A 17075-nucleotide genomic window follows, 5' to 3' on the forward strand; every position below is an offset into this window, starting at 1 on the left:
CTCTTGCCAACCCTAAGGTGGCTCCCTTATCTAAGAATTGTGCTTCCGTGCTCCCTTATCCAACCTTCCTTTATCCCAATCCTCCTTTTTCCCCAAGTTCCCTCCACTCTGGTCCCTTTTCTACACCCCCTTGAAACCATCCATAGAATAAATGCCAATAGATGGTGTGTCCCTAAGGAAGCCCTCGTCTTCAGACTATGGATCACTTGGCTCAGCTGTATTCCCAGTGCCTGTCACCACGCTCTGACCAGAGTCTTAGCTTCTCGAAACTTTCTCTAGAGTAAGAAAAGCGTATTCAGCACTTGTTGCTTGCAGTAACCAATCCATGCCTTCCGTCATCATTAACACCAGGTCCCAGGCCCCAACACTGAGCCCAGATAGGTGAAGAAGATGCCCAGGTCCATACAACTAGCCACTGACCTTGCGGTCCCTTACTTACTCTGCCCCACCGATTCCAGGTCATCTTCAGGGAGGCAGAAGGCAAGGCAGAGGCTTGCTTTTCTCAGAATCCACATCCTTTAGAATGGGGTTTCTGAGTTCTCGTTCTTAGGCAAACTCTCCAGGTCCCATGGCATTTACCTTTCCAGGAAGCTGCCTCACACCAAAGCACTGAAAGTGACTCGTAGGCTGGAGAGAATCCATGTAAGCTATTTGGTGTTTTGTTTTTTGCTCATCACATATATGGGATGCTTGCAGGATATTGTCTTTATCCTTCCACCCATCACATGTGTGTGGGAGAGCGGATTGGCACACAATTAGTATTTACTGCGTGTTTACTTCTTACAGTACTGCAAATGGGTTGTACTAATGAAGAGTTGATTAAAATTTTTCATTATTTGGTTGCTTTTAGAATACACCTGCCAGATGATTAAAACGAGCCTAATTTAATCAGCGTGGTACTGTACACCAGAGATAATTTAAGCGAATGTCAAGGACATCATCTATCCCGTGGAAGATGCTCAAACAATGAGCAGAGCAACAAACACTTCAGAAACTGTTGGAAGCTCCCCATCTGTGCCCCCGTGGATATTTCCAGTCCACGCTCTGCTTTTTTTCTTTTGTATGCAAATTAAACTGAAGGCCATTTTGTACTGTAATGTGAGGCTTAGATTTTAGAAAACACATTGATTGGATTTTGATCTTTTGCTAATATTGGCTCCTGTTTGTCAGCATGCACACTGACATCCATGTCATCTCCAACTTTTGTTCAGAACTTTGAACAAAATGTATGTTTTTGGTGCATCTTCTGGAGCTTTGAGACTGGATCTGTATGGTACTGGCTTATCCATACTGAGCTATCCTCCTGCTTCAGCCTCCCAAGCACTAGTAGGATAGACTTGCCACTCACCACCCTTGATTAGTGCATTTGAACCAGAAAATAAACCATTTTTTTCCCTTTTTATCTTCGGTCATCCATTTTCCTTTTATCTGCCCATCTCCACATCCTAATAGAGTCGTGTGAATCCCCTTTATCCTTTGAAGCAGTTAAACTTCTCTTTATTTTCTCGTCATGCTTTCAAAGGGAGCTAAGTTGCCAGTGGGTGTCTTGTTCAAACAGTGAACTCTGCACTTGCAGGCTTTACTGACTCCCAAGTGAATTTCCCATAGATACGGCAGGTTGCCTTGGAAACAGGCTGGTTTCTGCACTGAAAGTGCTGTCTCATATTAAGTGTGGGATGATGCTCTGGTGACCCCTGTTGTTTCATCCCAGGCCTGACACGGAGTCGGGATGTTTCTGTGCCTTCGTCCTTGTGACTGACTAGCGCTTCTCCTTCTAAACACAACCTCTGAAACTTGAAACTAAGCGATTCTTCTGATTTCTAATTTGGGGTGGGAAGTTTCTGTGCATTGATTGCCAGTAAAACAAAGTTTTAGAGTTCACAAGACTTGACTGGCAGGAAATTTTAGCAACTTATCTCCTTCTTCCTTTATTTATGTTCATGGATGGACTGTAGACTGTCTGAGTTCCTGGACTCCAGGGAAGTCCCCGATGCCCTCAGAGAGCCCTGGTCCAAGCTCCACTACAGCCTGCCAAGCACAGCTTCCAGGGAAAACTCCGTGGTGAGGTGAAGAAGGGAAGTTGCCCCTGGCCAGCAAGACAGGGAGGCCCTGGCTCCGTGGTCTCCACTAGAAAGGAAAGTAAAAGGAGCAAAGCAGCTCTGCTGACTAAGTATCTCAGCTTGGGTGTTGCGTCTCTCGGAGAGACAGAGCACTTAGGGGCAGAGGGAGGCAGCCTGGAATTCTTTCCAGAGAGCACTGCTGAGGGAAAGCTGTGTCTTCGCTTCAGTCAAGAAGAGAATCTGAGGATAAGAGCGTGGAGCAGGGTGGGGTTTGCTGAGAAAATGATTTAATGTTTTTGAAGTCTTTGAGAAAGGGCTTGCTTACCGATTGAAGCGTGAGTAGCGAGAGACAGCCTCATGGTAAGGACAGTATATACCACATCTGCATCTGGCCTTCTTAAAACAGGTGTATTTTAGGTGTATAATAGTTTTGTATATGATTTTGTCAGCCTTTGAAGTTACATTGTTCAAATGTTTGGAAAAGTTAAATAATAATGTTTTGGTATACACCGTAATATAGAGAATTTTCCTTTAGCGACTCAGATTGTGAGGTCTACATTATACAGTGCAATATGTAATGCAATCAGATTGCATTATACATGCTACAAATGCGTTAGACTTCAGATGAAAGAAACAGGGAGAGAAAAGGCACATGAATTCTTCCTACACTTAGGTTAGAGAGGGAGGAAATGTTTTGACTGGAGACACCTTCCATGATCTGCTCATAGAGGAATATATGCTGCAGAGGCTGAATGTCAAAGTCACATGTTTCGCCTTCTTTATGGTTCTCTGGCTCTTCTGATACTCTTATTTGAGGCATCTCTTAGTAACAAGAGGATTGTTTCTGCCAGCAGTTTCTTTAGTTGTACCCCAGAATAAGAGGTGTCTTTCCTTCATGTGTCTGGATTGTCTCAGCTGTGTAAGGGATGGGAGTGTGATTCTGCCTGTGGCCATCATGGTCCTGGGTTTCTGGATGGAGTAAGGTGTAAGAGATGGGGGTGCTGGCTTTCTGAATGCAGCGTCCTGTTGTGTGTGACATGGGCTTGTAAGGCTTAAGGGAGTGGAGGTTTAGACAGGCCTGGGCTTTGCCAAGGAAGAAGTCTGCATTGATAAACACCCACACTTGCTTCTGACAGTTCAGTAATGTCATGAAAGGGACGGTAGGTGTGGGAAGTATGTCTTGAAATTACCTCATAGGAGAGGGTCTTGAGAAGCGTTCTCCCTCCCTCTCCCTCTCCCTCTCCCTTTCCCTCTTCCTTTCCCTCTCTCTCTCCCCCCCCTCCTCCCTCCCCCCCCCTCTCTCTGTGTGTGTGTGTGTTTGAGACTTTTCTGCATTAGGGTAGATTAATAGCGTAGCCTCTACTGTCCCCAGCACAGGCTAGTCTTGGTTCCAGTGTATTCTCTTCCTGTTGCCCAGCTTGTTGACTAGTTGAAATTTTGATGAAATGCTCCCTGCGTCTGACATATATGATGAGGCAAAAAGACAGGCTGAATTAGGGTAATTTTGGAATGGGCCAAACATAAGCACACCCTACCCACTACCACACATTTCCCATTTTCTGAAGGTCAAGCTGCCTAAACTCCCAGAAAGACTCCCACTCCAGACATGTCTAATTAAAAACAAAATCTCAGAATGAATCTTAACGAATGATTGAGTTCATGGATGGTGAAAATACGGAGTTGAATCACGTCTTAGAAATTTAAACTACATTTCTTTTACTTTTCGAAGGGCAAGCAGGGATTTGAATCTGTGATGTTTTTATGGAAGTCTCATTTTCTTTTGCTGTGCTTCTATATGTATTCTTGGAGAGTAGCTTTTCTAAAATTATAAATCCTTCCCAATTTAACACAAAATTACTTCATGTCTGCACCTGGCACTTAAAGTTTGGTTTAGAAGAAAGCTGTAGAATTGTATGTTCTTGGCACAGTGCGGATCACCAACTGTGATTCTGCCCCAGGAGTTCACATGGTGCCCATTCATGACACAGTCCAGGTTTCTCAATTTTGTTCCTCCAAAATGCTGGAGATAATTATTGAAACTAATAGACACGTATAAGCATTTCCATGCTTGGCGTTTAAGGATGTGTTTGTGATTTTTTTCATCTCCATCCTCAGTTCCCAGAAAGGACTCGATTCTCGAGAAAAGATTCCATAGTTAATACCAAACTTGAATTTCAGTTATGTCCAATTAAACACCAAAATGTCAAAATCTGATAATTTCAAAATACATATTAAACCAAACAGCTTGCACAAAATGTGGTATTTAAATTGATGTAGAAATCCTGTGTTCTGATGAGTGACTCAAAATGGATGTTGTTAGTTTATCTGGGTTACAAATGGGCCTTTTCCTGTCCTCATTTGGGAAATTGAAGCTTTTCCAGTTGAATGATAGCAGAAAGTAGCATCTCTCGTCTGGAGAGCCATAAAGACAGTACTGTCTACCAAACTGGCTCCGCTGCCTGTTTTTATAAACAAAGAGTTAAACAGAGCCACGCCCCTTTCTTCCTGGGCTTCTCTATGCTGCTCTCATGCTGTCAGAGTAGCCATGAGGATATCACCTGGAGCTCAGCGCCAGAAGATTTTATCTCTGTTGAGATTCCTGTGCCTCCGTAGCAGGGGCATCTGCTGGTCATGCCAGGCAAACAGGACTCAGTGACATTTTGTGAAAACATGGGAGGACACCCACAGATGCTTTCCTTGATTTTGTAACTGTTAAGGGTATCGTTCGCATTGCGTATTCCAAGATGGAGCAGCCCTAGTTTTCATCCCCCCTCGTATTGTCCTCCCCCTGGATTAATTACATGTTTTGTCCCCGCCGAGCTCCGCACTTCCTGTTGCGTGCGTGTTTCTGTGACGTGAGGATAGAAATTGTATTTGTTCAAGACGACCAAGCTAAGAAATGAGGAAATGCTGCTCCTGTTTTCGTGACTGTGTCTTTTCTGTCCTTTGATGACCGAGTGTGGACACTGCAAAACCTAAGCAGGGTGGGAGGACGGGTGGTTCCTTTCACCCCCAGCCACGGTTCTCCCGTCCTTGGAAAGCTACTGAGTTGCAGGACACCTTGGTAGAGCTCAAAGAACTGTTCTGGTTCCTAGGAGAACCAGAGTGACTGTGCCTAACCATCAAAAACTCCAATTTATTTGAAATAATTTTAAATTTCATAAGAGATAGGAAACCGCTACCGAATGTTTCTAGGTCCCTCACCAGCTCCTTAACTTCCGTACTGTCTATAATCTGAGGCAACAGTCATCACTATAAACAGTGTCTGCAGCTCACACGTCAGCCGATTTTCAAAGTTCACTTAGATTTTGCCTCTCTCGGTTAGGATCTTTTCTGGCCTTGTGTCCTGCCTCTGGAAGATCCTGTCATGTGTATTTCTTGTTTGTCTGTGGTTTCCTAGTTAGGTGATTTTTTTTTTTTTTTGTCATTGTCTTTGATTTTCATCACCACTGAACTCTGAATCCGAGTAACATTTGTTTTGTAGAATGTCCTTCAGTTTACGTTTATCTGACTTGTTAAGATTTAGTTTAAATATTTGGCAGGAATATAGCAGCCATAGAAATGGTATTTTTGTCCTTGGAGCTGGTGTTCCTATCACTGCTGATCTTATGTATGGGGAGTTGTACCTGCCGACTTTCTCTGCTGCAGAGTGAGCTTCCTTTGGTTGGAGCAATGATATGGGGCACCTTTGAGACAGGCAGATGGATTGTTTCTGTCTCTATTCCCTCCATTAACTCTGGCAGCCATTGCTGTCTTTGTAACAATTATTTCTGTGGATTTTCTAATGATAGCTTTTATTTCCAGTATTCCAGACTCATCCATTGTTATTTATATATTTATTTTTGAGACTGCTCTTGCATACCCCAGGCTGGTCCTTAGCTTACCTGGAGCCAAGGATGAATGGTATCATTTGGAGAGGCCCTTTGAGATAGGCAATTATCCCCCTTTCTTCATCTCCTTGCCTATTAATATTGATATCTATTGGTAGATTTTTCAGTGACAATTGTTTCTATAAATGTTCCTATTCATAACTTTTATTTCTGTTGTTTCTTATTTATTTATTTTCACCCATCCATTCATTCATCTGTTTGTTTCTTTGTGAGGCAGATTCTCACATAGCCCAGTCCAGTCCTCAGCTTGTTGGATAGCCAAGGATGAGCTGGAATTTCTGATTCTCCTGCCTCTACCTCCCAAGTGCTAGGATTACAGGCTTTTGCCACAATGCCTGGTTCATGCAATTCTGGGAATGGAACTAGGAACTCTGCATATTCTAGGCAAGTCCTCTACCAGATAAGCCCCACCCCACCCCACCCCACCCTGCCACTGTCTTCATTATTTGGATGCTACAGTGGAAGACAGCCATCAGCTTCGCCATCATGTTGGCCACCACAGATGTGTAGATGTGTTGTTGATTCTGCAGTTCTGAGCCCTTGGTGGAGTTGTTCCTTCTGCTGTGAGGTGTCCCAGCTTTGGTTGTGGCGACAGAGGGCATCGAGGTTGTTTCTGCTTCTCCTTGCTGCCTCCCTTGTGTTTTGAACGCTACCTCACTCTCAGCATTACTAGGCACTCACACTCCACGTGTCTTTTCTCTGTTTCACTTTAATCAGTTATCTTTTCAAGATGCCTCATCTAGTTGGTGAATGACCTCAGAAACCTGGGTCTGGGCATGAGGTGTGCTCCCTGATCCAGGGATGCCATTGCTTCTCAGTGCTGGGACTGTCAGACTAGAGCTAGGAGATTTACACGTCTCCTCATGGCATCGGCACTCATCTGTACCGCCTGTTGTATGCCTGTACACCTGTAACCATGTACCACAGCGTGATTTTCCTAACAGGCTGCTCATTAGACTACAGTAGGTCTGGGAATTTTCATCGGCTTGGGTGAGATCATAGCACAATGCTTTCCTCATTTGTCAATATAAAAGAACCTACTATATCGCCAGTCATGTAAAATTATAGCAATACATTGTACGTAGTACATTCTATCATTATTGTATAGTATATTATGTCTAATAGAAAAGCTTAGTGTTCAGTGTGCCTCGCTTTGCCAACGATGGCCTCATCTATCTGGTGCTCACAGTGTTATTGATTAATGGCCTCCATCTAGTAATTGGCCTACCCATGCGGGTCAGCGGCAGTATTCCTGGGATTGATTGAGTCTCTCCAGCAATGGAGCAGTGTTGCTCAGGGTGGCTTACTCCCATGAGCCCCGAGTTTGTGCCGAGCCCCAATTCCAGTCTCACACCCCAGAGCTCATTGCAGCATCTCCTTGTCTGTAACTGCTGCTTCTGACAGTGAAAACATTGGCTTTCACAACCCAAAATATTGCCACTGTTTTGTTCATTCCTGATATGCGCGCTTGTAGCCGAGTGGGAGTCGCTAAACTATGTGCATGCACGAAGCAAGCTGACTCCCTGCGATACAGTGTTTACATGGCTGTTCTTTTATATTCAGCTTCATTTTAAATAGTGGAGACAGCGTTTTTCCCTCCCAGTGCATCTAGATGGTTTATTTTAAATAATGGAAATGGTGTTTCTTTCTTTCACAGTGAATCTAAATTGTTTCTGTTTCATCCCATTGAGCATAGGCGTGTATTTGTAGAATGACTGCAATTGTCTGCGCCATTGTGAAGTCCTCAGTGTCCCTGTCTCATGTTGCCTGCCTGTTGGATTTCAGTTAGTATTGGTGTTGTAGGTGATGATTCACAATTATGCCTCTGACTTGCAGAGATCATCTAAAGTGTGTTCTTTCCTCTCATTGCCATCATCTAGTCCCCTCCCCTCTCTCTGTAAATGACTCATTTCCCTGATTTTTCTTTCACTGCTACACAGCAATGAGGAGGTGGTATGTCTTTTAATATTCCCATCCTCATATGTGAAGCGTAAGATATATAGTGTTGTAGGGAGGCTTGGCAGCTCAGACCTGAAATATTCACATAGAAACCATATTATTTAAATCACTGCTCAGCCCATTAGCTCTTACTTCTCATTGGCTAACTCTTACATCTAAATTAACCCATCTCCATTAATCTGTGCATCATCACGAGGTCGTGGCCTACCAGCAAAGTTTTGGCGCGTCTGTCTCCAGGGACGGCTCCATAGCTTCTCCCTGACTCCACCTCCTTACTCCCAGCATTCAGTTTAGTTTTCCCTGCCTAGCTCTATTCTTTTGCCCTATCTAGGCCAAGACAATTTCTTTATTAACCAATGGTATTCACAGCATACAGAGGGGGATTGTAGTAATACGAGCAGTGGGGCTGTTCCCCAGCACCCCGCTGCCCGCACGGCTAGCTTTTTACCCTAAATAATTAAACGGACACTGTATTCTTTTAAACACTGCTTGGCTCTTTAGCTTTAGCCCTTTTCTCGGCTAACTCTCGCTCCTGGACTAACCCATTTCCAATCATGTGTGTCGCACCCCAAGGTGCGCTTACCAGGAAGATTCTAGCCTACGTCCATCCTGGGTCGGAGCTTCATCGCGTGTGCCTCAGAGAGCAGAGCTCTCGCCTCTGCCCGCAAGAGTGGAGCATCGTGTCTCTCCGAGGCGTCTGCCCCTGAGAGGAGAGCTGTCGAGTCTCTGAGCTCACTTCCTCTTCCTCCCAGAGTTCTGTTCTGCTTACTCCTCCCATCTATGTTTTAACCTATCAGGGCAAGCAGCTTCTTTATTTAATTAAACAATGACCTTCCTCCATCAGGGGATCCCATATCAATGTATTGAAGGATCAAGTACACATACAGACACACACATGTACACAATGCAAACACACACACACACACACACACACACACACACACACACACACACAATTCTGGGGATATAGCTTAATTGATAGATCATCTGCCTAGCATATAGGAGGGCCTGAGTTCAGTCTCCAGCGTGATAGAAACCTGGCTGTGGTGGCTTGGATCTATAATCCCAGTACTTGAAAAATGGGAAGTGAAGATAAAATGATCAGAACTAAAAGACCATGCCTGGACATAGCAAGCTATAGACCAGCCTGGGTGACTTGAGATTCTTGTCTAATGGGAGAAAAAAGAAAGAAAGAAGGAAAAGAGGAAATACATGTATATATGCATGAACTTGGTGCGTCTCTGTACTTAGCAACATATCCTTTGTAAAGAAGATTTAAACTCACTCCCACCCTAGCTTTCTGCCATGCTGCTGTGTCTTACTGTGTTTTTACCCGTGGAGTTTTAGATAGGAAACTCTTTGTAGAAACACGTGAATGGATCAGGCCTCAGGCAGACAATGTTTCACTGAGATACTGCTTTCTACAAAGCTAGCATTCTTGGATATATTGCTGTCACCATTTCCCCCTAGGCTTGTCCTGGTATGGAGGAGTTTTGGGGAGTTATTTCCTTTATTCACAAGTGCCCCTTGTCTGTTGTTTCCAGCTGGTAGCAGTGTTTGATGAACAGGATCCCCATCATGGAGGAGATGGTACCAGCGCCAGCTCCACGGGAACCCAGAGCCCAGAGATATTCGGCAGTGAGCTGGGCACCAACAATGCTTCTGCTTTTCAACCCTACCAGGCCACAGGTGAAATTGAGGTCACCCCTTCAGTCCTCCGGGCAAGTAAGTGAGCACTTCCTGTTTTCTGCATATTTTCCCTTAATTTCCAGGCACCCTGATGTCTTTATCCGTCTCTGCTTCTACAAGTGGAATTCTTTGTGTCTATGAGACATTGGCTACATTTTGAAGATAGACCCAAGAAGCCAGTTAGTATGTTCCTGTTCATAGATGGGCTTAGTTTTGTCTGTCGTTGAGACTTCTGCTTGCTCACTAAGGGCAAATGAAGATACTTTGCTGGGAAGCTACCCTGCACTCCCTTTGTGGGCAGAAATAACCAAAGGCTTCTCATAGTCCACTCAGTTGTAGCCGTGACCCACAGAACATGTATTTCATGACATCCGCACTGAAGTCATCAGTGGGGTTTTGGGAGAGAGGAAGCTAGAACCTCAAGGGAAGTTAGGGAGACAGAGAGCCTGTGAGGGATAAAGTGCCTTCTGGGAACTCCAGTTCCAGGACATTTGTGTGATGAGTTCCATAACCAATGTGGGAAACTTTACTCTGGAAAGTGAAATATTTGTGCTAGAAATAATACTTGTCTGTAAAATTTCAGAGCTGAGCCGTTGTTAGCAGTGAGAAGGTGTTCAGGTGATTTATCATGTAGGTCAAGCATGCTGACAGACGCCTGCAATCCTGCTCTCGGGGCTGAGGAGGGGACACTATGAGCTGAGCCATAATGGGACCCTGTGTCACCCGCATTCCTTCCCAAAAGAAATAAATACGTTTTTAAAGCTCATTTATCTTTATACATCTCTGCTTAAGAGCCTTTCGATTTTCTTCAGAGTGAACACCTGGCCTTGTGTGGCTTTTACTGAGTGAGAGTCTTTGGCTGTTCATTTCCCCTACTCCCCCTTCCCCCCCGCCCCGTAGTTGATTAATAACATGTAACTATATAATATCTAAAAGACAGCATAGGTAATTATTTAGAACGTGTCTCTTATTCTCCTTGAATGTGTTCTAATCCCTTGTTTCTCATTGGTGGTGGTCTATAGCATTTTAGCAACTTGCTTCTGCATGTCTGGAAGCTACATCTACTTCTTTTCTTGTTTGCTCCTTCCTTTTTTGTTTAGTCAACTAGGAATTTGAAATATGCAGCTCACTTGAACCTGAGTCTAATACTAAGCATCCAAAATACAAAGAGAGAAAAGATAAAACATTCTTATAATTCTCTCAGAGACTCTGCATAAGATAAAGGAAATATCTACATAAAAGAAAAAAAACACAAAAGAAATATCAAACTCTTTACCAGTCTCTAGCCTCCTTGGTTCCCCGCTAAGTCTTGTTTCTCTATTTATTTGTAAAGACTGTTGTTATGTGTTCTTTGGCACTTTCATACACATTTACAAAAGCAGCCAGTGTCATAGATCCTTTCCATTCTCCACTGTTCTCACGCTTTGACCCCCAAACCTCCCTCTTGTTTCTTGCTCCTTCCTCTCCCTTTTCTCTCTCTCTGTTCCACTTTCTCTGTCCTCTTCCTCCCTTCCCCTCCTTCTTCCTCTCCCTCTCTAACACAGAGTCCAATCAATGCAGCCTGCTGGAGTGTTTCCCAATCTGTTGACATGATCTAGCATTGTAGGTCTTGTGTAAGTGACCACAGCTTCAGGGAGCTCATGAGTGCAACGGTCAAGTTCTGTCCTGAAGACGGTGCTTCACAACACCTCTCTCCGTCCTCCTGCCCTGACACCCTCTCTACTCCCTGTTTACTGCACGACCATATAGCTGTAGAGCAGGGGACATCATGTGCCTCTCATACATTAGGCCCTGGATTCTGACAGCAGCAAGCAAAGCACACTAAGTTAACATTTAACAATTCTGGCCTGGGTCTGAAAAAAGCATGGGATAAAACCGGACTTGCTGAACATAGCAGACAATGAGGACTACTGAGAACTCAAGAACAATGGCAATGGGTTTTTGATCCTACTGCACGTGCTGGCTCTGGGGGGGCCTGGGCAGTTTGGATGCTCAACTTACTGAACCTGGATGGAGGTGGGCGGTCCTTGGACTTCCCACAGGTCAGGGAACCCTGATTGCTCAGGACTTGATCGGGGGAGGGGGAAGGAAATGGGAGGCGGTGGCAGGGAGGAGGCAGAAATCCTTAATAAATAAATAAATTTAAAACTAAACAACAACAACAACAACAACAACAACAACAACAAAAACCCAATTCTGATAGGCCCCCACAAGCTGCTATGAAGTTATATCACACATAGGGATAGAGATCCTGAAGGTGCACCATGGGGTGTGTCCCGAGAGTGATCAGTTGCAGAATTATACCTGCACATAGAACGATGCTAAACAATTCCTTCAATTAATTCCATCCTCTGGAGCACAGGAGACCCAGGTCCAATGAAAAATGTTTCCAAGGTTGGAGAAGAGCAACCCCTCCCACCTCCCCTTTCGTCTGGATATTCTCAAATGACTGCTCCCTTAGCCTCCCCACCAGCTTAAGATGCATGCCGCTTTTCTGGGCTTTGTGCATATATAAGCAAATTTATTTTAAACCATTTTAAATAATTGGAAACAGCAGTTGGTCACTTCAAGGGTACATTATCCAGAAAGTCCTCAGCTAGATGTGGTGGTGTGCTCTTGTTGCCCGGGCATTTGGGAGGTAGAGGCAAGAGGATCAGGAGTTCAGGATCAAGCATGCCTATGTAACAAGTTCGAGACCACTCTGGAGCTACTTGAGGCCCTGTATTGAAAAATACAAAGCAAAACTATCGTTGGGATTTGCTTGAGGCAGCCAGTGTTCTTGAAAATAGGAAGCAATGAAGGTGTGCGCAGGTTACCCTGTCTTTTTATTATCTGCCTTTGGTTTTAGCACATAATGAAACGAAGGTTTACTTAGGTTGAGCCTGTGCATGAAATGTACATTACCTAAGTTTGACTTAATGAAAATCAAGCTATAAAATAGCACAGATGCTTAGGTGCTTGACATTTGGACATTATATCTTAAATGCACATGCTTAAATTGAGGGCCTTTGTTGTCTGGTTTGTGTAGCTTGTGTTTGTGTCTTGTCTAAAAAAAATAAAAATAAGTAAAATGTTGCCTGAACAGCACCTCCTGTGTTTATGTGGAGGAGCATTTTCATAACATGCCTCCTGTTAATTTTTACTTTTCCCCCTTCCTTGGACCCAGCAGAATTCCTCAGGAATAGCCACTCCTGCTTGGCTAGAAGTTGAAATCAGTTTTTAACTTAAATTGTCTCTTTAAACAATTTTAGAGAAGATGAATTTATATTTCAAGTATATGTGTTTTGTTATTAGTGGGGGACTACGTGTGACATTAATTTAGATGTTATGCTTTGACTAGCCCCAGCAAGTAAGGAGTTAAGATTCTAATGTAGATAGTCCTCTCGATCACAGGACAGTCAGCCGTCATACCCGTCATCTGTGAAGATGGCACTGTCTGTTTTGTCAATGATAGCCAAAAACACTATACAAGATTGTCTGTCCTTGTCAATCAGTGTGCTAAGAACTGAGAGTCCAGAGAGACACAAGGAGACAGTGGCAGTCCTTGGCATCACAAAACTTTCTAGCAATCTTTCTTATTTACACATTTGGAGTATGAAGACAGGACTTTATGAAAAGACTTTCTCAATGGAAAAACGACTCTAATCAATCACCATAAAGTTTGCCAGATAAATTTGTAATATAGAGTGAGGAGATTGCACATGCTTGTGCACAGAGATCAATAGAACCAATACTGGGAAGCCCAGAACCAAAGGGATCATTGTCTTACACTCAAATGGCAGTTACTTAAAAGTTGAGAGAACCTGCGAGATGGCTCAGTGGGCAAAGGAGTTTGCCACCAAGCCTGACCACCTGAGCTCCATCCCTGGGACCCAGACAGTGGAAAGAGGGTGCTGACTCCTGCAAATTTGCCCTCAGATGCCACTCAGGTACTGTGGCATGTGCACTTTGTGCACTGACACACACATGTGCCTGCTCACAAAGGAAGAATTCCCAGACCTTAATGCGTCATCCCAAAGCATGAATGGGAAGGGAGTTGATGGCCCCAACACACTGAGTAACTAACTAATAATGTAGCAGCTGTTCAGCCTCATTGGAATAGCATGAAACTAGAGGTCAGCCATGCAAGCAGGACCTCAGAGAGTATTGTTGGTCATGTTGGAGTCTGTCACCCTTCTGGTCAGTGGCTCTTACATCTGTCTTCAAAGTCAAAGGAAGATTCCAGTAAACTTGGGAGTGCTGTACACTCTATTGATATCATAGCTTCTGGAAACACTGTTGGAAAGGGATTGACTAAGTATCTGGTTAGTTACAAAGTATTGACAAAGTATCTGGTTAGTTACAAAGTATTGACTAAGTATTTGGTTAGTTACAAAGTATTGACGAAGTATCTTGTTTGCTACAAAGTATTGACAAAGTATCTGGTTACTTACAAAGTATTGACTAAGTATCTGGTTAGTTACATTTTATTTTAGTAACTTTTAAGTCTTTACATCTTAAATTATTTTAAGCTATATGAAGTTACCCAGGTAGTGGTGGCACACACCTTTAGTCTTAGCACTCAGGAGGCAGAGTCAGGCAGGTGTCTTTGTGAGTTCGAGGTTAACCTGGTCTACCAAGCTAGCTCCAGAACAGCCAGGGCTGTTAATCAGAGAAAGCCTGTCTTGAAAAACTACTACTGCTGCCACCCCCACCGCTCATATTAAATCTTAGAACTATCATTTTTCTGAAACTTTTAGCTTGTAAACTATTACAAATTTCATATATTTTAGAATTTAAAGAGATCTAAATATCTATTTAAAGAGTATATCCTTAAGTAAATATCCCTCTTCCCCCTTTCTCTCTCTGTCTCTCTCTCTGTCTCTCTCTCTCTGTCTCTCTCTACACACACACACACACACACACACACACACACACACACACACGTACATGTGCCATAGCATGCACACAGACATGAGAGAACAACTTCCTGGAGTTTGTTTTCTCTTTTACCTTTATGTGGGTTTTGGAATTGAACTCTTATCACCAGGCTCACACAATAAGTGCTGTCAAGGCTCAGCTGTTTGGCCAGTCTGCCTTTTCCCTTTTTGATCTCAGATTTTTCCTTATCTAAGAATATTGAGATCTATTTAAAGATTTGTTCAGAGATAGAGAAGACTGACAATCTTTGGTTTAGAGACCTAGCCTTTAACATTTAGCTGATATTAGCATGCTGTTTCTTGGATCTGATTTAAATACACATTGAAACTAGAGATACTATTCTATTGTATTTCCTTTTGAGGTTTGAGACCATGGCATACAAATGCTATTCTCAGAATTTCACATAATTGCCTCCTCACCGCGTAAGCTCCATTCAACATCCAGAGCCCTTCCAGTTTTGTTGTTGATGCAATCTGATTATTACATGTTGACAAGGTCATATATCTATTAATTGGACTGGAGATGGGATACAAAATTGCTGTAATTATTGTAATTTTCTAGCTAATTGCAGAGTTGGTGGTGAATATTTTACTTCTGCATAATGAAAACCAGTATTCCATCAGAATTTGTTTTATAGGCCATCAGACATTTTGTTTTCTATCTTTGGTGATTTTCGCCCCACACGTACCAATCCATCCTAAATGCCACCATGCTCCCAGGCTTGGGGCGAGGGGTTCTTAGAGTCTCTCCACTCTGTTGGTTTTACTACTGCAGTCTTTGTTTATAAATTAGAGCATTCTCCTTTCAGGCCTACAGCAAAGGTTGGATGATCTGTTCCATTGGGAAGAGGACTCTGGTGTCTCTTATCTTAACCTGTACCCACTTCAGCTACTCCCTGACATGAGCATTTTAAAGATGCCAATTCCTTTGGTTTATGGGTTCTGCTTCTGAGTTAAGAATTACATTTAGTATTGGTCCTATAGCATTGGCCTATACAACATGCTCTCTTCTATGCTCTACTGAAGCTAGGCTGACTTCCCATGGTGGAAGCCAAATGGACATTTTAGAAATAATGTATGTACATAAGGCGATTGGGCTTTTGAGGTGTGGGGAGAGGGTGCCGTGTTAATAAAGGGCTGTTAGGAGCTCACTGCAGAGATGCTGAGAGCGGAATGGTGCCTGTTCCCTGCTGGAATATAAACCAGAGGAGCAGGTGAAAATTGCCAAACCTAATGAGCAATTTGGCAGATAAGACAGGCTGTCAGGCGACAGCAGCTAGCTGCCTGCACCGTATTGTTTGTTCCAAAGGATGACGTTTAAATACCACAAGGAAAAATTATCTTTTCCTAGTGATACTTGGTATCACAAAGAAGTGTGCTTTATTTTTCAGATTTCAAATCCTCTATCAGCAATCATTAAATGATGATGATTAAGGTTGTAGAGTGTTTTTATATTTGCCTGATTACCCATTTCGTCTATAACAAATGGATAAAATACATTAGCCTACCTCAGAACTCAAGACATATCATATACAGTTAAGACAGAGGTGGCTACTATGTCACTGGGCAGTAGCCTCTTATCTGTGCTCCTCTCACTGAAGCCCCCCAAAATTACATTGCAAACTTATCTGGGTGCTGTGCAGTTGGTACCCAGAAATACCTAGACCTGTACACACGGGCCAACTCCTTTCCCCCGAGGCTGTAGATGCTGTGCTGTTTGAAGGACATTTGAAGATCACAGGCTTTGCAAACTGGAGCTCATAGGAAAATTCTCACAAGACATTTCCTCTTTGTACCACTTGGCAGCAGGCTCAATGAGTTAAAGTAACAGCATATATGTGTTTAAGTCAGAACCGTAGCTTAGGTCTGAATCTAAGAAGAGAAGCATTGTTGAAAATGCACGGTGACACACATTGTTAACACCCCAAAATGTCTTCATTGGTTAATCGCTGCTTTTCCACATGTGTGATTCAAATATGCCTTACACTTCCTGGCTAGCATCAGTTTTTTTTTAAGTTACTTTTTAAAAAGTAGAGTGAATTTTAGGGCCTTGCTTTTATTTATGTCTGGGAGAAACACCTTTTCTTGTTGCTTCAGATCTGGGGTTCAAACCCACAGTCTTCTGCATTCTTAGCATGTGCTCTTCCATGGAACTACTCCTGTCTCAGAGCACTTAAGTTATAGAACACACACACACACACACACACACACACACACACACACACACACACACACGACATCTTAACATTTGTAATGGTATTTCACTCTGTGTGATCAGCAATCCAATAGCCTGAGGAATATTGTCTTCTTGAAAGTTTGTGTGCTTCATATAAACACAGGTAAACGTAAACTTGGCCCTGTTGACTATCCTGATCCCCATCAGTACAAACTGACCTAGTGGGATTCATGCCCTTGACATGTATTCTGGACATGAACCATAGATTTCTTCAGAAGCTGCTTTTGAAATTCGAAGCAAGCCATGTGGAACTGGACCCTTGTACAGACAGTTCTCTCTCTCTCTCTCTCTCTCTCTCTCTCTCTCTCTCTCTCTCTCTCTC

The 17075-nt window shown here is 43.3% G+C and overlaps 1 protein-coding gene across 15 annotated transcripts in view; it reads left to right on the forward strand.

Annotated features, from left to right (window-relative positions):
- The window catches only part of Pard3 (par-3 family cell polarity regulator), a 515659-nt gene that overhangs the window by 190839 nt on the left and 307745 nt on the right, over positions 1-17075 (forward strand). For all 15 annotated transcript variants that reach the window (XM_026777989.1, XM_026777997.1, XM_026778008.1 and 12 more), the window contains exon 3: positions 9454-9634. In XM_026777989.1, coding sequence (XP_026633790.1) covers positions 9454-9634 — 181 coding nt within the window. The remainder of the gene's footprint in view (positions 1-9453; positions 9635-17075) is intronic.

Source organism: Microtus ochrogaster, chromosome 4 (assembly GCF_000317375.1).
Source record: "Microtus ochrogaster isolate Prairie Vole_2 chromosome 4, MicOch1.0, whole genome shotgun sequence".
In the NCBI taxonomy this organism is placed as follows: domain Eukaryota; kingdom Metazoa; phylum Chordata; class Mammalia; order Rodentia; family Cricetidae; genus Microtus; species Microtus ochrogaster.